The 24040-nt window shown below is 38.9% G+C and overlaps 1 protein-coding gene across 3 annotated transcripts in view; it reads right to left on the reverse strand.

The window, feature by feature from the left end:
• Positions 1-24040, reverse strand: part of Crebrf (CREB3 regulatory factor) — a 51084-nt gene that overhangs the window by 24736 nt on the left and 2308 nt on the right. For all 3 annotated transcript variants that reach the window (XM_071611984.1, XM_027938580.2, XM_071611983.1), the window contains exons 2-4: positions 7031-7216; positions 5046-5171; positions 2369-3455 (exon numbers count right to left, since the gene is read on the reverse strand). In XM_071611984.1, the coding sequence (XP_071468085.1) occupies positions 2369-3455; positions 5046-5171; positions 7031-7039 (1222 nt within the window). In that variant the 5' untranslated portion in view covers positions 7040-7216. The remainder of the gene's footprint in view (positions 1-2368; positions 3456-5045; positions 5172-7030; positions 7217-24040) is intronic.

The following is a 24040-nucleotide window of genomic DNA, read 5'->3' on the forward strand; positions in this document are numbered from 1 at the left end:
AAATTCCTCCAAAACAGTGAAGAGAAGGGAACACCTCCAATCTCATTCTACAAGGGTAAACATTACCAAGATACCAAAGCCAGACTAGAGGACAACAGAAAAGAAAAATTACAGGCCCATTCACCTGATAAATACAGACACAAAAGTTTTGAACAAAATGCTGGGTAAGCATCCTAACCCCAAATCTGAAATGTTTCAAAATCCAAAGTTTTTTGAGTACTAGATGACCAAAAAGTTCTATATTTTGGAGCATTCTGGTGTAAGGATACTAAACCAATGAAGTCCATGCAAACATTTCAAAATCTGAAAAAAATCCCACACCTAAAACACTGCAGACACTGCATGCCTAGAATCCCAGTGACACAGGAGGCTGAAGCAGAAGGATCTCAGCTTGAGCAACTCAGTGAGGCGCTGAGCGACTCAACAAGACCCTGTCTCAAACAATAAAATGAGACAGGGATGTGGCTCAGTGGTAGAGCACTTGCCTACCATGTGTGAGGCCCTGGGTTGGATCCCCAGCACCACAAAAATAAATAGACAGATAGATTGTTGGGGATCAAACACTGGGTAAAGCACCCCTGGGTTTGATCTCCAGTACCAAAAAAGAAAAAATTAAAACAGACCTACCATATGCTTCAACAATCCTACTTCCAGGAACACAGCCAAAGGAAACAAAATCAGTCTCTAGAACATATCTGCATTCCTACATCTACTGCAACATTATTTACAATATCCAAGATACAGAATTGCCTTTAAGGACATCAGTGGACATATATAGAGAGAAAACGTGTGTACACACACTCAGAGAAGAATATTAGTCAAGTTTTTTAAAAGGCTGATCCTGAAGCACGGTATGTTTAGTGAACACACCAGGCATGGAAAGAGGACTACAGACTCATATGTGGAATCTAGAATGTGGAGTGTAGAATGGTGGTTTCCAGGGGCTGGCAGGTGGGAGAAATGGGGAGAGTTGATCAAAGACAACAGCATCAGTTCTGCGGGATGAATGAGTTCTGGATATAGCTTGCTGACTATGGTAAATAACACTGCATTGTGTACTCAAGATTTGCGATGGGCAGATCTTAAATGTTCAATACTATTTTTTAAGCAAATAATCTTTTATAACAATTTTTTCTAATTGGTTACATATGACAGAAGAATACATTTTGGCATACTGTACACAAATGGAGCACAGCTTCTCCTTCCTCTGGCTGAACATGGTAAGCAAATAACTTTTGTTTGAATTTGAAGATCTTAATTTTTCTTTCTTTCTTTTTGGACTAGGGATTTAACCCAGGCATGCTCTACCACTAAGCTACACTCTTAGTCTTTTAATTTTAATTTTGAGACAAGGTCTCACTAAGTTGCTGAGGGTCTCATTAATTTGCTAAGGTAGCCTAAAACTTGGTGATCCTCCTGCCTCAGCTTCCCAAGTCACTGAGATTATAAGTGTGTGCCAAAGGGCCCGGCTCAAAGACCTTCACTTCCTTGTGCATTTTTAACTGTGTGTCACTTGGCAATAAACAGACTACACCAGCCTACAAAGATAATGGCCCAAACCTGGAAATGCTAAAGTCATCCAGTTCCCTGCAAGTTTCAACTTCTTTCTCCCATTTATTTACATGCACTGTACAAAATGAAGAGGGGTCTCCCCAATGCTCAAATTATAACATTATTTTTCTTAAATGAGAAAATACTGTGGAAATGAAAATATGACAGAAAAAAAGCCCACCATTACATCATTAAACAGGATTTGATGGTTATAGGCCTGAGTAACATGAACTATCATTACTTGGTTCAATATCTAGATACTTCTAATATACTGTGACTGTCGTAGAGGGTCATATTTAGATAGTAATATATTTTAGACCAAAAGATTCTTGGCATCTTTGCATAACTGCTCAAGGACAGTGACAAATCAGGTCACAACATAAGATATTTAAGAAAGGAACGCAGTATATGAATTACTGTATGAGGAGAAGCAATCATTTTAGAGCTGTTTGAATAGAAAAAAGAAATTACAAGCTGGACATTACAATGCACACCTGTGATCCCAGCCACTTGGAAGGCTGAGATAGAAGGATCACAGGTTCAAGACCAGCCTGTGCAACTTAGACTCTTGTTTCAAAATGAAAAACTGAAAAGGGTTAATGATTTAGTTCAGTGGTGGAGCATCCCTGAGTTCAATTCCTCAATCCTCAGGACCAAAAAAAGGAAGAAAAAAAAAAAGATTTTTAAGAAAGCAATTATATATCCAGGTCAATATAGTCATTTAATCCTCAAACTAAAAGAAACCACCCAAACAAAATCTTTCCACTTCAAAACAGAGATAGAAAGGTCAGTTTGTAAGCCTCCAAACATTTAATACCTGGTTCAGAGAAAGTGTCACTAATATCATCATCTTTGTCATCTTCATAATCCTCTTCCTCCTCCTCTTCCTCCTCATTTTCAGAAAGTTCATGCTCGCTGCCAAACCCTTCGTCATGGTCCTCATCGTCAACATCCTCCTCGTCATCCTCCTCTTCTTCAGGACTGCATTTGGTAGGCTGTTCTCCCAAGTTGTCAGAGACAAAAAGAGAGTAATTGTGCTCTTCTTTTTTCTGGGATGAATCTGAGACCGACGTGCTGGCAGAAAGGCTACTACTCTCTCCTGTGGCAACCGACCCTGGACCTTCCTGGGGCAGGGGACTAAGTAATAGTTCCTGGGTTTCTTTGAAGGGCAAGGTGGGGGTGGCATGGCCCTGGAGAGGTTCCAACCCCTTTTTCTCTGGCCTCTTTGCCACGGCACCACAGTAGCACATGTTCTCCTTCGCAGCATCTGCATGCGCCTGGCTCAGCAAGGACCGGCTCTGTTGCACGGGGCTGATCTTTACCTTTGCCTTTTTTACATAGTCTTTACATTCAACATGAAAGTTCACCTTTTCGTTATGATACATGTTGGTCTTCACCATGATTTGTGTGCTTGAAGTGGGTTTACTTGCTTTTTGGACACAGTCTGACAAAGGAACCTCAGCCTGAAGAGTCTTTGAAGAACACACAGGGGCAGCTGCTCTGCTTGTGATCTTTTTACCAGGGAATGAAGAGGGTAAGGGATTTTGTTTGACACTGAAAAGTGAATCAGGATAATAAAGGGAATCAGAAACAGACTGAGAGTCCTCACTATTAAGCTGGGCCAAAGTTGGAGTTTTACTTATGACCTCTTCATCTTGGTAAGGGCTAGAGAAGTCATCAAGACCCAAGTAATCCACTTCTTTTGTTCCCCAGATGTCACAGCTGGTTAGTTTGGTGTACTTGGTTAAGTCTTCACAGTATGTATCCCACTGCTCCCAGTTTGAGGCTAAAGCACCCTCATTATCCAGAACATCTGTGAAGGACTCCAGATTTTCAATGTCCTTGCAGTCCTCCAAAGAAAGTAAGTTGTCTCTAGGATTCTGTTGATAGTTCATCTCTCTATCCTAAGAAAGGTTTTAAAAAAACAAGTCACACACCATATTTTCAAAATAATTACTTCCATCCCCACTTGCACATATCAAACTGATAGATGACTACTCTACCTCTGGTCTGCTTTAAGAACGCTACTGACATGACACTGAACCACTGTACCTACATCATCATTTCACTGGGCAAGAAACAAAAGGAGGGAAAATGTGTTCCTCAAGAGGCTTAGGCATGGTCCAAACACCAAAGGCTCTGGAGCTTTACTATGAATGCTTCCTAAAATGAGTTTACATTTCCTGGTCTTGGGAGGATTTGGCAGGGTATCTTTAGCTTCAATTAAGAAGCAAATAATGAAGACCTCACCTTCATTACAGAAGAATATGTGTTCCTAAGTAGATTAAATATAGAGGCAAAGAGCACCCCAAAGAAAGCTGGAACTCAGCCACAGAATGTAAGATCTTTTGCAAAACACGGTAACAATTTCTGGACAGGGAAGTAAAATATTCCTCATGCAATTTAGAGATGTGATTTTAAAAGTCTGTAACACTTTGTAGCCATTAAAAAGAATGAAGGTTAGTCCTAAAAAAGACAATTCATATATTTCTATGTTTAAAAAGCAAGTGAAAGAATACTGCATCTAAAAGTATGTCATCTAATTAAGAAACATACCCATATGTTTATAAATGCACAGGAAAAATTTGGTTTAGTAGTAGTTACCTTTTGAGAAAAGGTCTGGAAGGTGGAGACTCAGTAAAGAAATGAGGAAGGGTCTAGGGATATAGCTCAATTGGTAGAGTGCTTGCCTCTCATGCATAAGGCCCTAGGTTCAATCCCCAGTACCATAAGAAAAAAAAAGAAAAAAGAAAAGAAACCAGGAAGTTTTTCATTTCTACTCTAAGTTTTTAGTTTATTTGTTCATCTAGGTTGTTTTAGCTTGTGTAACTGTGTTTTAACAGCTTCACTGCAGTAGAGTTTAGATACCATAAAACTCAATTTTATTAAGTGTATGATTCAATGATTTTTAAATAAATTTACATTTTGTGCACTCAGTTTTCCAGTTTTATATACTTCCACATTACTTATGTCATATGTATCAAAATTATTTTTTAGAAGATGTTAAGAATTTTATATCATAAAAAGTATATTCAAGTATTATTTTGAATTTCTACTTTTGCCTCACATACTCTGTATCCTACCATCTTGCTCAATGCATCATTCCTTAATTTTCTAGCTAAAAAACCAGAAGCAGGCAAAAACAAAAAGAAACCACAGCTTCTGGGCTGGGGATGTAGATCAGTGGTAGAACACTTGCCTAGCAGTCGAGAAGCCCTGGATTCAATCCCCAGCACCTCAAAACAAATGAACAAGCCAGATTCTTATTCTCCTCATGAAAAACTTGAAGATACTTATAACCTCTTCTCTATTTTCAATGGGTTTATATATCCTTCTAAAATTACTAGACATATAGTCACAAAAATCAAATATCACAATATTTTTTTTTTCTTTTCAGGCATTTATAGATTAAGAAAATCTACCACAACTTTTACCCCAAATCAATCAAAGCTGAAATTAAAAAAAAATATATATATATATATATATATGCTTACCAGTTCATACATGAAATCTGGATCAGAACTGTTTGCTAAGAGATCTGTGCTCATCAGAGTCTGCTCTGAAAAGGCGTGGCTTCGAAAGGCATCCCCAAAAGGTGGGTCCATTCCGCTGACGCTAGGCTATAATACAGTGATTTCATTTTAGAAAGCTAAACAGTACTTAAGACCAATTTATTACACATGAACCCCACTCAAAGCAATTTATTTTCAGAAAATAATTCTGCATTTTTTTCTACTGTATAGAAACATTTAAGAGCTTTCACTAGCATTTAACTGTGGAATTACATGAGGAAAATACCTAAGGTGCATTAAAAAATAGAAAAAAATAGTAGCAACTGCTAATAATATCTAACTTATAAAAATTAAAGTTTATTTAGCACCAGAGTCAGTGTGCAGCACTTAATGAACACTTTTATAACATTTCTTCAAATCCTTCCTAAAGTAGAGAATCCTGGCATTTCCTGGGACCTGCAAAGGTTCACATCAGCTCTACTCTGTACTGCTGAGTGCGTTTAGCATCTCATTTCCCAGAACAAACTGGAGGACAATTATGACATCTTTACTCCAACAAACAGGATCAACAAAATAGCCCCCAAATCTCCCGGCTGTGACCAGAAACTTGGGCATGACCTCTGTAGCTTTCATCTTGATTCTTGGGAAGTACACTTCATTCTATAATAAACAAGAAAGGGAAAAAAAGACTCTGCATTCAAAGTTAATACTCCTCTGTTTTCTTTCTATTGCCTTTTTACATTTCAACATCTATCCAAAATCACTTCAAAGTCAAAGCTCACACTTGTAAAGCAGCTCAAATAACACAAAGACCTCATTCTGAAATCTAACTCTGATGAGAAAGAATAAAATGTTTCTCTTTAACTTTTTTTGTTTTTCTTCTGCAAATTTCTGCACAAGTTTTTAAAATGCTTTTAGTCTATTGGCTTAAGATTCTACCCACACCCTCTGCTTACCATGACTGGCCTTTCACATACTCTCTTCCCATTTTTCTTTCTTGATGCTCCCCATCCCATTCTTTCTTTCTCTCACTTTCCCTACCCCTTCCAGACCTGTGGGACCTTACTTCCTCAAAATATTTAGGCTGGGAAAAAGTTGTATAGTCCTAAATTCAAGTAGTCAATAACAACAAACTAAATCTTGTTTGGGCAAGAATCCTAAAACCCATGTGCAGTCCATGTGACACAGGGCTGGGGGAAGTGGCCCTCTGGCATTTTTAGTATCAGCTAGCAAGTTCCCTTCTTCACCTCTGCTGGAAGTCATTGACTCCCCGAGTTTAAGGAATACTTCTGTACAGACCTTACAGAAAGCTGCCTAAATCTCTGCCCACTCATTAGTTCTTGGTTTCTTCCCAGCACGAAACAAACAGGGAGTGCAGGAGCTAACCATTAAAAGGCAAGGAGTTTGGGAAAGAACAGGGACTAAGAGGGCTCTACTTATTGTTTCAGTGATTGCCTCAAACCTGAACTGATCAATTCAAATAACTGCCCTAATATAATCATCCTTAGACATATTTTTCAAGAGGTGTGTGCATGTGCATGCACACACATGTGAGACACAGATGGGATGGGAAGAGGTTGAGAGCCCTGTTTCCTTTTAACTACTTCTCAACCGTCATAAATCAAAGGAAGGAGTTGGAAATCAGGAAGAAACCAAAGGAGATGGAAAACGGATTGCTGTAGGAGATTCATTTTTAGGGAGCTGGTTTAGCCCCCATAAAGCTATCAGATCTACCCACTTCCTAACCTACCTATTCACCATGCTTCCTGTGACAAGTTCATTGGAGTTCAAAGCTGTGGCTGGGAGAAAACAGAAAGCAAAGGAAGGAGGACACGATTTCCAAACAAGTTGAGATCAGCAATAATAGCAACATGCCAAATTGTGTTAAGACTCAGAACTTATAAGCCCATGGCGCTAGCTTTCTACAGGAGGAAAACAGAACTTGGCACCTATTCCTTATGATTTACCTGAGGCATTTCCAAGCCCAGATCCTGTGAGTCCAATTTCAAACTTCTTTTTTTCGTCTGTAAATTCCTTTCCAGCTTTACTTTTTATTCCAAAATCAAAGATGATTTTCACAATAAAGAGCAGGTTTCCTCAGAATGCCTTCAACTCAATTGCTTGGGTCACTGTTTTAATAATTCTGTGCGATTCTGTCAAACAACACAAAGTAACTTCACTGAGCTCCATTGAAAACAAGTTGACCTTTCAAAAACAACATTAACAAAGAATACTTTAAAAATGAGGAAGTCTTCTGATTATTATCAAAAATTCAGTCATGTCTTTGTACCTAGTATCCTGAAATTCACCTTGTTTGTAAAAATAGGATTGATCAATAACCAACTGGTAACACTCAAAAATAACCTACTGTGATAAAATGAATATATCCTCATCTTTCCCATGATCAGAAAAAGTATTTTACTTAACAGTAAATCAAGCTCTCATTCACTTGAGAGGAAACATACCTCATTTAATCTCATCAATTATATAATCATTACTGCTAAATTATGTCTTATATCTCATAAATCTACAAGGAGAGTAATGAATCCACAATAGCAATGAAATTTAACATATGGGCTACATTAAAAAAATCAGACCTATAATGGTATACACCAATATTATTCTTTGAGACATAACTAAAAACTGTCCTTGGGGGGAAAAGAAAAAAAAGAATTACTCCAGCAGGTTTTTAAAACAGGGTGTAAGTTGAGGCAGTATGGAATGGGGATTCCTTTGCCCAGTGGTTTCAAGGGTTAAGTTAAATAATGACTGCAAATCATCTGGCATGGGGTCTTGCAAGGTGCAGACTAATAGGTTAATTCCCTTTCCCTGCTTGTAAAGACCTCAATGAGGAGGAAGAAAAATAGCTATATCTAGAACTCATTTTCTTGCCTAAGTCAGTAGTTCTCAAAAGTGCAATCCCAGGACCACCACAATCAACCTAGGAATTGTTAGAAATGCAAAATCTTGGGCCCAAGCCCCATCACCAAACAGAAGCCCTAGAGTGGGGCTCAGGAGTAGTTTATAAACAAGTCTCCCAGGAGACTCTGACCCACCCTGATGTTGGAGGACTGCTGCTTACCCTTGCTATGGTTCAGTCTAAATGCAGTGACATTTCTTAAACTAATATAAAGAGCCAATTTAAACTGATCTGCCCTCTGTAATTCATACATTCTCTGAGCTAGAGTGGTAAATTATTTCAATTCCAAAAGTCTCTTACTGAACAAATAAGAGTTGAGAAAGCACTAAGTAACTGTTCTATTTAATTAGATTAATAAATTGACTACAATTTCCTGGATCTTTGTTGGGCTCTCCTCTCATGGATGTCATTCCAGCTCACTGGTCTCACCTAGGAAGCACCGTCAAATACCCAGCCAGGGCCTAGAAACAGAGTTAAGCTGTGCTTTCCAGTTCAGTGAAATCATCCAAGTGGACTGAACCCTGCTCCTGCTAAAGATAAGTTCTTGCTCAAATGATTTCATACCTTGGTCCTATTACCAGTAAGCAGTCCTAGTCAAAACTCTTCCCCTGATTCCTGTGAAAGATAAGATCAGTCATCTATTCTAGATCTATTATTTAGGCCCCAAGAAGGCAATGAATTCAAGTCATACATCATCAAAATGAACTAGTATAATCCTGGTCTCAAACCTGGATCTGAAAGAAAAGCCTGACAACCTTTAAAACCTAAAAACTTACACTGACTAGTAACAGACTGAGGCTGAAGACTCAGGCAGGGGTTGAGTCATAGTCAACATATACTTGCTGGCTTCTTCTACTAAAGATCTAATTGCCAAGAGTCTAATTTATCAGAAACACTGGATAGAAAGGGCTAAGTGTTAGTCACAGTTCTCACTTACAAGCTATACAACACCAGGTGAAAATCTTTCTAAGCCTTAATCTTCTCATTTCAAGTCAAAAAAACAAAAACACTATGACCCTCTCCTGGCTGCTAGGTTTTCTAAGCCATGAAACTTCCATACAAATACAAGAATTTCTTTGGAATTTTATTTTAAAACATCAAGACCAAATTTCACTTAATGTAGTTATCAAAAAAAGAGCACTTGTTTGATCAATAAGAAATGTGGTTCCACGGAACTGAGGCTGTGGCTCAGTGGTAGAATGCTTGCCTAGCACACATGAGGCCCTGGGTTTAATCCTCAGCATCACATAAAAAAATAAAATAAAGGTATTTAAAAAATTCAGAATCCATTAAAAAAAAAAAAGAAAGAAATGTGGTTCCAGTCCCCCACTCCAGTACTGGAGACTGAACCCAAGGAAACTCCACCACTGAGCTGCATCCCCAACCCTTTCTATTTTTTTATTTTGAGACAAGGTCTCACTGAGTTGCTGAGGCTGGCCTTGAATTTATTTGCTCTTCCCGTCCCCACCTCCAAGTAGTTTTTCTCCTTTTTTTTTTTTTCAATACTCATGATTGAACCGAGGAATTTGTACTTGCTAAGCAACCACTCTTACTCCCCAGCCTTTTTTATTTATTTTTTCCTAAATCAACGAGGCTAGTGTCAAACTTGCGATTCTCCTACCTCAGTCTCCCAAGTCATGAGAATTATAGGATGTACCATCACATTTGACTCCTGATTCCAGTTGTAATCTCATGATTAAATTCAAACAGCCATACGAATTAAACCATGTTACTTATTTATGCCTTAGCTCACAAACCTGAGATCTGTTATTCTCCTTTATGTAATAGGGATGCTATGAGAATTAATGAGATTATCAGATTAAAAAGTAGTAATAATACAAATTTAGAAGGGTGATTATGACTAATAGGTATACTTTGCCAATGCTTTCTTTGTCCCATGGAGCCCAGCTCAGAAACTCAATATTTGTGACAACTGTTGGTAGCAAAGTTGAGCGCTGTTGATAGCAAAGATGTGGTTTCCAAAGAGTAGGCACCCACCAAGTGAAGGGTTAAGCTCCCAAGTGAAGAGCTGCTGAAGGTCCTAATAAGTTGGTTCTCCTTGTTTCTCAAACAGCACAAAACAGAGGCTGTGGCATACCTATAATACCACAGCTCTAGAGGCTGAGGTAAGAGAATCGCAAGTTCAAAGCCAACGTCAACAACTTAGCAAGGCCTTAGGCGACTTAGAGAAACCCTGTCTCAAAATAAAAAAGGGCTGGGATGTGGCTCAGTGGTTAAGTGCCCCTGAGTTCAATCCCCTGTAATCCACCCCCCACAAAATAAATAAATAAAAATCAAACAGGAGGAAACAGGATGAGAGAAGCACCAATTCTACTCCAAGCAGTGGGGCTCCTCTCAGTAATGAGCTCCCAGTCCTAGGTTGTTTCTCACTCAACATTTTGGACCCATTTCCCAGAAATTTAGAGTATTATTCTAAACATGAGCTGTGAAACAACCATGAGAACAAAATTTCCCATCTGAAAGTGGAAGCAAAAAATAAAGGATTCTACAGCAGTTACCATTACATACCATCTTCCAATAAACTGTGTCCTATACCAGGGAGCCACACAGGGAAGCATTAATGCTTAGTGGCAGAATAACACTGAGGAGGAATGTGTGACAACTTGCTTTTCAGGATGGCTTCACACTTTTTTTACTCTCAAGGATATCCATGTTTTACTCAGAGCTTTGATACTGAAATGCACTGAAAGCAATGGTCTAATTTCCCAAAGTATGACTGAGGAATGTCTGTTCCAAGGAAGGTGAAATGACTGGCTACCTCTCCTGCAGGACTTCTTGGATAGGCCAAGGAGCTGCTGTGCACGCAAATCACAATAGGGGCAAGAGCAGCGCCATTTCCCAGACTTGACTATAATCGCCCTCCCTCCCTGAAGATGAGTGCTTTTTCCAGAAATACAAACTAGCAAACACCAGAGGAGCTAAATTCTCCCAAGGCATCACTTCCTTTTATTGACAGCGCTGGCTCACCAGTTCTCAGTACAGTTTTGTGGGTTTCTCAAGGAAGAAAGAACTATGGTTCATCAGAAATAATATTTACCAATATATTTTCTGTACCTAGGCTCATTCAAAAATATTCAATAACACCTCCTAGGCACAGGAAAACAATCCTGAAACACAGAACTAGCTCTTTGAAGCAATGAGGAGGACTAAAAACTAAATTTTGAGCAGCAATGGGACCACTTAAGACAACCAACATCTCAATTTCTTCCACATCCCTTTCTACCAGGTTCTGTGCTGGGTTTTTGTTTACTGAGCATTGTTGAGGCATCTGTCAGGCACCGCAACAGGTAGAGTAAGATAATAGGTACAATCAAAGGACTTCTTACCAAAGCTTAGGACTGCCCAAACCATTACTCGCAACTCTAAAAGCCAAATATAAAAGCTGATATGTATCCTGAAACTCTTAAACTGTGTCCCATCTCAATCTGAGGGTCTCAGCTGATCCCTGAACCCACATATTTTTAAAAAGGTCACATCAAGAAAAATATAAACCTCTTTATGAATGAAATATCTTATGAATACAATGATACTGTATAAATGGCTAGAATCCCACACCTTCCCTTTCATATGGCCACTGACACCTTTTAGTAACCTGAAGGAAATGGCTCCTCATGATGGTAAGTTGCCCTTCTGAGTCATCCAACAAAGATCAGAATAAATGTTAAAAATTTTGACACACCCACTAGGATGGCTATTAACCATGGAAAGTAACACATGTTGGTGAGGATCTAGAGAAACCAGAATGGCTGGTGGGAATGAAAGTGGTGCAGCTGGTGTGGGAAATAATTTAGCAGTTCCTCAAAAAGTTAAACATAGAATGACCAAATGTTCCAGCAATTCCATTCCTAGGTATGTGCCCAGAAGAACTGAAAGCAAGCACTCAGGCAGGTATGTAACTTGTGTTCACAGCAGCACTCTTCATAAGCCAAAAGACATGAACAAACTCAAGTGCCCACCAACAGACAATGGATAAACAAACCACAGCACAAAAACAATGAATAACTCAGTCATAAAAAGGAATAAAATTCTTCCTTTTAAAGATGAATTTATTAGGGCTGGGTTAGTTTGTCCTCCCTAGACATACTAAAATTGTATACAACTTTTATTTATCTGTGGCGCTGGGGATCAAACCCAGGACTTTATGCACACTGGGTGAGCACTCTACCGCTGAGCTATAGCCCCAGCCCCAGGAATGAAATTCTGATGTGTCCTACAACAAGTATGAACCTTGAAAACATTATGTTAAGTGAAATGAACCAGACACAAAAGGACAAATAATGTATGATTCAATTTATAGAAAGTGTCTAGAAGAGGCAAATTCATAAAGATTGAAAGTAGATTACCAAGGGCTGGAAGAGTTGTTATTTAATGGGTTCAGAGCTTCCGTTTGGGATGATGACAATGTGCTGGAAACAAATATGGTGAAGATGACATACCATGTCAAAGTACTTATCTAAGTGAAATGGTTAAAATTATAAATGTATATTTTATCACAATGAAATGTTTTTCTAATTTTTTTAGGTTAAGAATACCATTACTTAATGATGTTACATAATTCATATACCATGGTTCATTTTGACCTTTCCTAAGCTTTGCTGGAAATGCTCAACATTTTTTTCATGTGGTCAGAGATCCTGGGCTTTGCTCCACTGCTTTTAAATTGTGCCAGATCCACAGTTCTAAGAGTTGGGGAACTGTCTCAAGACCTAATTTAAACAAACCATTTCTCCTGAGGCTTAAAGAAGGAAAGGAAGACATTGGAAGAATGAAGGGAAGGGAGACCGAAAGGGGAGGAGGGGAAGAGGACAGAGAGAGAAAACCAAACCACTCACCGACTTGCTAATTTGAAAGGTATGCCCCATTATGGACTTCTTTATGTGACAAGAAAGACAGCTCTTCATTTTGTCCAAGCACCTCAGCCAATCAGGATCCATCTGCCACATCATCAAGCCACCCTGCTATACTTAACAGGTCCCATTCAACAATTCTTTTCCTTTTGAGAACTTTTCTAGTGGGGACATTGTTGTGTGCCTGTAATCCCAGCAACTTGAGAGGTTGAAGTTAGAGGGCCTCAAGTTCAAAGACAGCTTCAGCAACTTAGACCCTGTCTCAAAAAAAAAAGGCTGGGGTTGTAGCTCAGTGATCATCCCAAACAAAAACTTCTCTGCAAGACTTGAGCAGAATAGTCTTGCCAGTCCTTCAGATGCTTACTAAATCAAGCCACTACTTTCTGGTGCAGCAGAAATCAGAGATCCCCAAATCTTCAAACCACAGAGGAAGCAAAGACTGCCTAATGGGAGGAATATACTGCTGTTCAAGATCCTTCCCCTCCTTTTTTTGGTTCTGGGGATTTAACCCAGGATTTTGCCACTGGGCCATACTCCCAGCCCATTTTTTATTTTGAGACAGAGTCTCACTAAGTGGCTGAGAGCCTTGCTAAGTAGCTGGGGCTGGCCTCAAACTTGTGATTCTCCTGCCTCAGCCATCCAAGTCACCAGGATTACAGGCCTGTGCCACCACACCTGACTCAAGATCCCCCTTTATCATGCAATATGAACCTATAAATCCAATAGTAGGCAGATGGCTATCCCCTTCAATAGCAGTTCTCTAGACTTCAAAATTTAGACAAATGCAAATAAATTTCAAACTAAATGGTTATAGATTATGTCAGGAATAATTAGCAAAAGACCCTCATTATTTTCAAAGTCCTGCTGTTGCTAGTCTTTAAGGATCTAAGACAAAGTAAAGGCCAGAATAAGGAGGGAAAAGACATATCCTTCCCTTCGGGTTGAGTAAAAAAGATCTTTTTCCTAGCCAAAACAGAACAGTTGTGATCTTTCTATTCATATCACCTTGAAACTCCTTTATCCAGGTCAATCCAAAGGACTCTTTTTAATCCTCATATTCAGAATTTAAAAAATAAAGGGGTTGAATTAGTTTGCCATAAAAATTTAATTAAACAAAATAATTAAAGCCATATTTTACTGAGAATCCTAAGGGACTAAGAAAGATTCCAAATCTCAAAGTGCTGTCTCCTTGGAACATAGTCTTGAGGGAAGACACAAGATCTCTCAGAATTTTGTTCAATTCCTTTCCAAAGGTTTCTGCTAGACAACATATGGCAGCTCAGTGAAAGATCTTTAGGAACCAATAAATCAACACTCTGGATCAATCCAAGTTTTATGGAAAGGGCTACTTTTTATTTTGAGAATGATCAACTAGAAGATACTGGAGACTTTCTGCAGCCTAGGCCCCTGGTAATTAAGCTGTTCAGGGCACAAGAGCAAGAACAATTCCAGTCAGAAGCAGAGAATGCATTCTAACCTCAGGGACTGCTGGTTACCCCAGGGACAACACATTCAGAGTTCATATTTGGGTGGCCGTTTACAGATTACAAAGCACACTGATAAAACCTGGTGAAGTAACAAGAACCAGTACTTTGATAAAGTATCTCAGTGAAGTAGTCAGGGTAAGTACTGTCGCCTCTCCCCTGTCCAGCCCTTTTTGGACTAATAAAAAAAAAGTTCAGCAAGGAAGAGAAATTTATGAACAAACGCCTCTAAGCAAACCTATAGGCATAGAAACCATCTCTATTCTCACCCCTCAAAGATGATGTCTACTGGCCTCCCAGTCATCCATGTTTAGCCCCAACACAAGAGTTCACGAGCCAACCATCTGGGATCAGGACACCTCTGTGTTTGCTCACACACAACATCCCACCATCTCATCCAAGCCTGCTGTTCTGACAGTCTGGCACAGAGGGCTGATCTCAGCGTTAACTCTCTTATCTTCCTCCCCAGTCACTTTATTAAATCATGCAGATTCTCTTTAAGGTACACTAGCTGTTTACCTAGCGCTGAGCGCAAATGTATCTATCTGACTCTGCCCTTCACACTCACTCAGCCTTTATGTGGCTCTCATCAACTTAAATTTACCACATGCGGTCTTCCTGCCTTCAGCCTTTCCTTCTCTCCAGTTCTCTGGCCCCAATTCAAAATCCACTGCCTTCAGCAACTCCCAAACATCTCTTGGATATCCAAGATATTCAGATACCAGGTTCTGTGCTGGGTTCTCAACTCCATCATCCACTACTCTTCTATAAATAAACAATAATACTAGATTGATCTTCCCATCACTCCAAATCCTTGAGGTACTTATAATCCCACTTTACTAAAGATCCCAAAACAGTAAGACTCTGGCTTTCATCATCTTGCTCACATTTTTCTTCCTCTGCCTCACCAGCCCCTTGCTTCTTACTACCAGACTGCAAAATCTTTGAGGCTGACCATTATCTCTTGTCTATTTCACTAGAGTCCACAGCAGAGCCTTTCCCAGAACAGGACTCAAACAAGCTGGCTGGGAATGAATGCAAAAGACTATAGGTCTTTCTAGAAAAGGAACCAGGTATGACACTCTGCATACAAAATGAGGACATTACAAAAAGTTGTCATTCAATATCTATTTATTGAGCATCTCTAACATGCTCCAAAGTATCTGAGTAGCTTATTAATGAATCTTGAACCACTGTGGTAACATATAGTAAAATATTAAAAACTGAACTCCTGAATTTTCAATATCCCCAGTTAGTGTTCTGTTTGCAGTTGATTTTAAAGATTTGAGATAATTCTTGTCTAATGAGGAAAGAACAGAGGAAGGAGTAGGATTAAAAATTATTTAAATACGCTGAATCCAGGCAGTGAACTGATAATGTGTTACATTATTCTCATATTCCTCCTCCCTCCTCTCTCCCTCTCCCTCTCCCCCCCCCCCTCAGACACACACACACACCATTTTATGTTAAAGATTTGAATCTCTTGTTTCTTTGTATTAGGGACTGAAGTCAGGGATGCTTAACCACTAAGCTACATCCCCAGTCCCTTTTTTGAGATAGGGCCTTGCTAAGTTACTGGGACTGGCCTCAAACTTGGGATCCTCCTGCTTCAGCCTCCTGAGTTGCCCAGCAAAGATTTGAATCTTTAACAGTGGTGCAAGCCTGTAATCCCAGCAACTCAGGAAGCTGAAGCAGGAGGACCCCAAATCCAAGGGCAGCCTGGGCAATTCCGGCAGACCCTGTCTCAAAATAAAAAAGGGCTGGGGATGTAGCTCAGTGGTAGAACATTTGCCTAGTATGCATGAGGCCTTGGGTTTAATGCCCAGAATTGGAATTTTTTTTTTTTTTAGTTTTAAGGAATCACTTGGTTTTCTGAGTTGTTTTGCAGAAATCTACCCAATGCAAAAAGGGAAGAGTACAATGAAAGGCAGCAGCACAAACACAGAGTGCTGAGAACACATCAGAACACACAGGAAACAGCCCTCACAGGATTTGACAGATATACCCTTACATTCCAGGCTCCTACTGCAGGGATCCATGCCCACCATCAGGTTGACTGGGTTCCCTCCCTTCTTTCTCAGATCCAACTTTTTTGAAAGAGGCATGTACATACACTGGAGGCAATTTTCAAATTCCTTCCTACTGTGTGAAACAGGGTACACCGCCAGCACAAGACTGTACAACAGCTATCTGGAACCTGGGGACACCGGACTACAAGGTGTCCTACATGGAGTTCCACAGCCACTCTTCCAATATGCAGGAGGGCTGAGTGCCTCTTTAGTTCTAATACCCCTGAAAGCCTTCTTCTAAGGGAAGCAAACTCTTTAGGCTCTTCTTTACAAGCCAATATTTGGAATTTCATTCCAGATGCCTACCTGACTTCTTTTAATAATTCCAGGTCTTACTTTGCAGGGATACTGTGACACAGGCTGGAGCACAAAACAGACACTCGATAAATGGTGGTTATTTTTACTCAGATTCCTTCTTGATAATGAAATTCCTGAGATGATGCAGTTATGGTATAAACCTAAATTCAACTCAGAATCTTTCTAAATTCCCCACTTAATTACTGCAAAAACTCAGCTGCCTGGAATTAGGGTGAAAGGGATACCCAAGCAACACAGATCATTTAACACCTTGTCCCCAGCTTTATGAGGGTGATTTGTCAATTATGCTGGTTTAATCAGCAAAATAATCTTTGTATTTGCAAAGCAATTCATAAACTTGCAAACTAGTCATCTTTATATAAAGAATTACTTGATAAATTACAAGAGGAATGAGCCTCCAGAGAGATTACTGCTCTTACTATGCAATTACATGATTTATCACTTTTTTTAATATTGTGGCTTCTCCATAGATTCTGGGCAACTTGAAGAACGTATGTAAAAGTTAGTGTATACTCATAACACTTTAGTTTCTTATAGTGTTTGGTATATACCATACTTGTCTCGAAATGGTTCAAAATCAACCAAACAAGGGAGGCAGAGTATCCTAATTTCTGAGAAAACAGCACTGAATAAAATCAGCTGCTCTCAGAGAAGTATGAAGAGTGACCAGAACCCTGTCCCAGCCCTCCATCATGCTCTTAGCATTTTGGGGGGTGGTGGGCACTGGGATTGAACCCAGAGACTCTCAACCACTGAGCCACATCCCCAGCCCTATTTTGTATTTTATTTAGAAACAGAGTCTCACTGAGTTGCTTAGGCACCTTGCTTTTGCTGAGGCTGACTTTAAACTCGCGATTCTCCTGCCTCAGTCTCCTGAGCCACTGGGATTACAGTGCACCACCGCACCCCATTCATTTGCTTTTAATTTGGGAGGAGGGACAACCAGCAAGCTATTAAGCTAAGCTATAAAACAAAATAACAGAAACCTAATAAATACACTCTACTAGTAGTAGTGCATTTAGAAACAGAAAACAAAGTTAACTAAAGATTTAAAGCAGAGGTCTCAAACTGGACTGCAGCCAGAAATCAATGTCCACAGATTGGTTTTGTTCAGCCCACACACAGGTTTTTAAACTTTTTAATTTTAACTGACAATGCTTAACTGGAAAATTTCGAGGAAAATTTCTGACTCCTGATATCAAATATCACTATTTTGTGAGAGTGAAAAATGAGATCTGACAACACTGGGTACATAGTCCTGGTAAGATGATGACTTGAACAAAAATGTGCTCCTCAGCTTGCTTCAGGCTCCACCTCGCCCCATTTTACAGATGCGGAATCTAAGCTGAGAAATGCTCAGAACCACCGGGCAGGACAAGGTCTGTGAAAGCAGCTAACTCCTCGACGTTCACTCTAGACAGCATTGCAACTTGACTTCCAAATAAAAGGTAGTTAATGTTAGGACAGGTATTTAAGTGATCATTACATGAGTGTTTATAGCAGCTTTATTCTCAACAGCCTTAAATCTGGAAGCAACCCAAATATTCAACTGGCAAATGACAGGGTAATCAAACTATGGTATATCCAATAAAAACAAGGGCGCAACTGAAAAACAAAACATGAGTACCTGAAAAGCACTGTTAAGTGAGAGAAGTCAGACTCATAAGACAATACACCCTATGATTGCATTATATTATATGAAATTCCAAAAAGACAAAACCACAGTGATACAAAATGAATCTGTGATTGGAGCCAGGGGTGGGGGAGAACTGACTGCTAAGGGATCAAGATAGACCTTTCTGCAGTGAGGGAGATGTTTCAGACACAGCTAGTGGTGGTTAGATGACAGCATGTATTTGTAGAAACTTTTTTTTGGGGGGGAGTGCTGGGTATCAAAAGAAATTTCTATGTAAATTATACTTTAATAAGGCTAATTTTTAAAAAGAGTTACTTAGAAAGCATTAGAAAATTGCCGGGTATGGTGGTGCACACCTGTAATCCCAGCCACTTGGAGGCTGAGGCAGGAGGATGGCAAGTTCAAGATCAGCCTGGGCAACTTAGTGAGACCCTGCTTAAAAATAAAAATAAAAAGATTGGGGAGATAGCTCAGTTGTAGAGCACTTCTATCATGCAAAAGGCTCTGCATTCAAATCCCCAGTAGTACCAAAAAAAAAAAAAAAGAAAACCAGACTAGAATACTACCAATTCTACCTGAGACAATCTGGGAAAGCCTATGGGAGAGGGAATATTTGAATTGGATTTCATTTTAAAAAATTTATTTTATTGTTTTGATATGGGGATTGAATCCAGGGTACTTTACAAATAAGTCACATCAACAGTCTTTGTTTTTTGGTTGTTTTGTTAAGAAAGGGTCTAAACTGCTAAGCCTGGCCTCAAAATTGTGATTCTCCTATTTCCAGAGTTGCTGGGATTAACTGCACTCACCCAACTAGATCTCAATATATATTAACTACTGAAATCTGGAATCAACCCAAATATTCAAAACAATTTTACACAAAGCAATTTTAAGGTGAATAGAAAGGAGAAAGTTGGCCCACAAGTAGTCACATTCTGCACTGTTGCCTATGAGAAGTGGTATCTTTGAATATAAAGAAAAATGTTTTATAAAAGGAAACAGAGATAAGTAGTACTTAGATGGGTGTCAAGGACAGTTGATATGCTGAGCACATACCTATAACACCAGTTACTGGATTGACTGAGGCAGGAAGATCTCAAATTAGAGGCCAGCCTCTGCAACTTAGCCAGATCCTATCTCAAAACCAAACAAACAAAAAACGGGGGAGGCTGGGGATGTGGCTCAGTGGTAGAACACCTCTGGGTTCAAAACCCCAGAATACCAAAAAAAAAGACTAGTTTATTTTATAAGATTTCCCAAGAGTGAATCACAGAAAAAAAGACTGTGAAAACATCTATTTATCTGTTTTGCTTTTAAATAAAGCAAAAGGAAGGAAAGGCACAGGTCAAAATGAAAATCTAAGAAAACAAAGGATGAGAATGAGGCCACAGTCAAATGAAGGTAAGGGACACACAGGATCAAAACGAAAGGTACTGTACCTGCAGATTAGAAGAGAGGAAGGAATTGGGTCAGACTTTGACTAGAGATTTAAAAAATCTAAAAAATAGGGGAAAGACCAACTAACCAAAGTCAGGGCTACAGAAGAGAAAAACAAAGAGTCCGAGCAACTCGACAGTCTAGAGCAGGCCCAAGAGAATTAGAGGGCAAGGTAAAAGTAAACCAGTTCTTTCCTCCTACATCCTACCGTCAGTTTTCCTCTTCCATTCTTCCCACCTCTGCCTTAACTCAAACCCCCTTAGAACCAGCCCTACCTATACATGTTGTACCCTTCTACCTCAACTGGGCCAGAAGGCTTCCTTCACTATTCTTCAAAACTCAGTTTGAATGCCACTTTTTCAGTGAGGTTTCTCCAACGTTTCAAGACAGAGTTAAAAGACCCTATCCTTCATGTTCAGAACATTTTTTTCCCAAAATACTATAACACTGGACCACAAAGGATGTCCTCCTTCCTGGTCTTTCAGCAACTCCAGTAGAGGATTCAACAGTAAGGATGGAAATGTTACCCAAAAGCAGTTTAAAAAAAAAAAAATGTGCAACTCCCTTAATCTTTGTGGCACTGGGAATTGAACCCAGGGGTGCCCTACCACTGAGCTATACAACCCCAGCCCTTGTCATTTTTATTTAAGACAGGGTCTTCCTAAATTGCATAGGCAGGCCTTGAACTTTCAATCCTTCTGCCTCAGTCTACCCAGTAGCTGGGATTACATTCCACCTCATTTTACATGACACAAGTAGGGTGCTAGGTGTCTTGCTATTATTTTATGGCATTCTAAAATTAATCTTTTGAACACAAGTACATCTACCCTACCCAGAACTCCTCCCCACAATCATCAAGGACCTTTTTTAAGTTCTATTTTTGTTAATATTTTAAATTTCTTGGTAAATAACAATACTTTAATAGAAAAGGTGGCAATTTCAGCAGGTGTGTAGCAGCCAAAGTGGGAACTTTAAACCCTCAAAGACAAAACATTATACTGAAGAAAGTGTACAAGAAAAACCTGAAGAAAACTGAACAAGAAATCAGCAAGCTCATGAGGTTTTCATTTTCACAGGAAATAGTAACACCCAAAGATATACAAGTAAAAAGTGGTTGTGGTGTTGAGATGGAATGATGAGAAGATAAGAATTGCTTGGAATGAGCAGGGAGGTCAGCAGCAGTTTAGAAAACTGCTTAACAAGAATGGTTTTACAGGGCTGGGGATGTGGCTCATGGTAGAGTGCTAAGTCTAGCATGCATGAGGCCCTGGGTTCCATCCTCAGCACCACACACACAGCAGAATGACTTAATAGTGCTCCCTCTCCCAGAAGGGAAGAAGTTCCATTTATACCCCTCAAAGACTCAGAACCAAGGGAGCTAACAAAGCACAATATCACATACACACACACCTGGAAAGTAAGTTTAACTAATGGAGTATATCTGAAAACAAACTTTTAACAAAAAAATTAAAGGGATTTTTTAGTATCAAATAGATTTCTTAATTTCTTTTGGGGTTCAATTTTACAATAAAGGCTTCTGTTTGAACAGATAGTAGTTAAATCTTTCCTTTCAACTAAGAAAAGCCCAATATGACTACTAATCAATTTTATCATCTCCCAGTAAGCAGTTCTTAGCAATGCATACATTTATTTAAACAGTTCAAGAGCACTAAAAGGTGTTAGGTACAATGTGAGGCAGTGACTAAACAGAAATAAATGGCAGACTCTGACCTCAAGGAGCTCACAGTTTAATCAGAAGATAAACACTGTACTAATAAGCAAGTGTTAATAAAGGTAAGTGAAAGGTCAATGAAGCTCAAGTCCAGATTTGGGAGGTGGTCCTAAGCAGCCTAAAATACAAGAGCCTGAGAACACAATAACTAAAAATTTCCCAAAACCCATTCCTGAGATGGAAACAACATTAATCCCCATCATTACCAATTAACTGAGATTACCTACAGCATCCAGACAAATCTTAGGCTAACTAAAATATCTTCACTTCAAAAAGGCCAATATATTCTCCTTTCAAAACTTTTATGCTTTCACCAAAAAATCCAGTTTAAGTCAACAAAAAGGAAGAATTACGTTAAAACAAAGCAAAAGCAACAGATGAAAAAAATTAAGTATTTGTCTGAATAATACTTTTAAATTGTGATGTCTCTGCTTCACCGGACACTTAGTACCACTTGACATTCTTCGAAGGAGGAGAGAGAAGACAATCTGCATCTTTTGAGGCTTTAAAAATAATAATTCTATAAGTATCTCAGGCAACAGCATGTTCAGTGTGGCTTCTAAATTAACGTATACCTGAATATAAGAACTCTGGAGGTTACCTAGTCAGTTAATATTTCTTGAAATAGCTGCACACAGTTTCGTTAGGAATGATACACCAATTGAACTTTAAAAAAAAAAAAACTGGGGATTAAACAGACACACCTTACCACTGAGCTATATCCCCAACCTTTTTTATTTTTTATTTTGAGGCAGGGTCTAAGTTACTGAGGCTGACCCTGAACTTGTGAACGTCCAGAGTTTCTTGTATTACAGGCATGTACCACACCACCACATGTAGTGCTAACTGTACTTTTAAACCTCATTAGGACCATATCCTGAATATATGATTCTTAGATATCCTACCTTAAAGAGTCAAAATTTTCTCAATCAGAATACATCTCTAAAATACACAGGATTTATACCAATATATACTTTAAACAGCTTTTCAGGAAAACATCTATATGGAAATGAAATAAAAATATAATGTTGCCATATGCTCTTGTACAAAAAATTTCAAGGCAGGATATATACCCCACACACACACACACACACACACACACACACAGTCAGCTAATACTCAAATATTACCTGAAGTGTGTATTTTCACACTTTGCAGCACCTTAACTTCTGACTACTTAAAACTCAGTGAATGTCTTCCAAAAACAAACGGGGTTGACAAACAATGGCTATGGGTCACATGGAGGTACAGCCTGTTCTTAGAAATAAAATTTTATTGCAATACAGCCCCAACATATTTTTCTATGGCTCTTTTAAATCAGTTATCATGCTACAGATTGCAGAGTCCAGTTGTTATGAAATGAGATTATATGGTCCACAAAGCCTACATAGTAACTATTTGGTTGTGTACAGAAAAAGTCTTGTCAATCCCGGTCTTAAAACAATCACAACAATCTGACAAATGTATCTGGCCTGGAATGAAATGCTGAATATAATGCAAGATTCAATGAATTCTTTCCCCAAATATCCAAGTACAAGACCAAACAGAAGCAAGCCTCTGCTAATTCATTTCAAAATCACATAACTGCCAATCTTGAATAAAAATTAAACTTCAAAAGCAAATAGTGAACTTACCCCTCTTAATTTCTTAAAAACTGTTACTACACTGAAGTCAACATGTAAATTCCCTGTGCCTCCACTGTCACCAATTTATTTACCCATCACCAGCAACCATATTAGTTACTCCTTTACTCCTTACTCTGGCACTCTAGAACCCACACACATCCAGCCAATAAACTAAGCAGATCAGTGTCTTTGTAAAAATTTATTTGCACCTTTCACGACAGAATGATAGTAAATAAAGCATTCAAAATCTATTCCTGATGTATTTATTTAGCCTTTTCTGAGATTACTAGACAAGCACAGAAAAATCCCAGAGCTCAGATGGGTGGAATGGACCTACAGTCCCAGAGCTGAAGGACTGCTTGAACCCAATCACTGAAAACGTAGCCTGGGCAACATAGAGAAATCCTCTCTAAATGAATAAATACCTAAAAATAAAAAATTCAAAGCTACTATATGGGTCATATAAAATAATCCCATCCAAGAAAGGTGTTAGATGTATTTGCTGTTCTTAGAATGAGAATATTAAATAAGCAACACTAATTGATTTTATCAACCAATTCAACAATAAAACCTGCCTTAAGTATTCTAGGTATCAAACAGTTTTTATTTGGTTTTAATTTTAGCTATACTCTTATAACTGACATTGTAAAGGGCTAGGGTTTAGAAAACAACACATTATTAATAAGAACTAATATGTATTAACTTTTTTTTATGGTTGTATCTGCCCTTTTATTTTACTTTGAAACAATGTCTAGCCTATTTGCCCAGGCTGGCCTACAACTGGGAATTCTCCTTCCTCAGCCTCCGAGTAGCTGGTAATACAAGTATGTGCCACATGCCCAGCTTTAACATGCCCTAATACCCTAATATTTTTATTAACTGTAAGTT

This window comes from Marmota flaviventris, chromosome 5 (assembly GCF_047511675.1).
Source record: "Marmota flaviventris isolate mMarFla1 chromosome 5, mMarFla1.hap1, whole genome shotgun sequence".
NCBI lineage: Eukaryota > Metazoa > Chordata > Mammalia > Rodentia > Sciuridae > Marmota > Marmota flaviventris.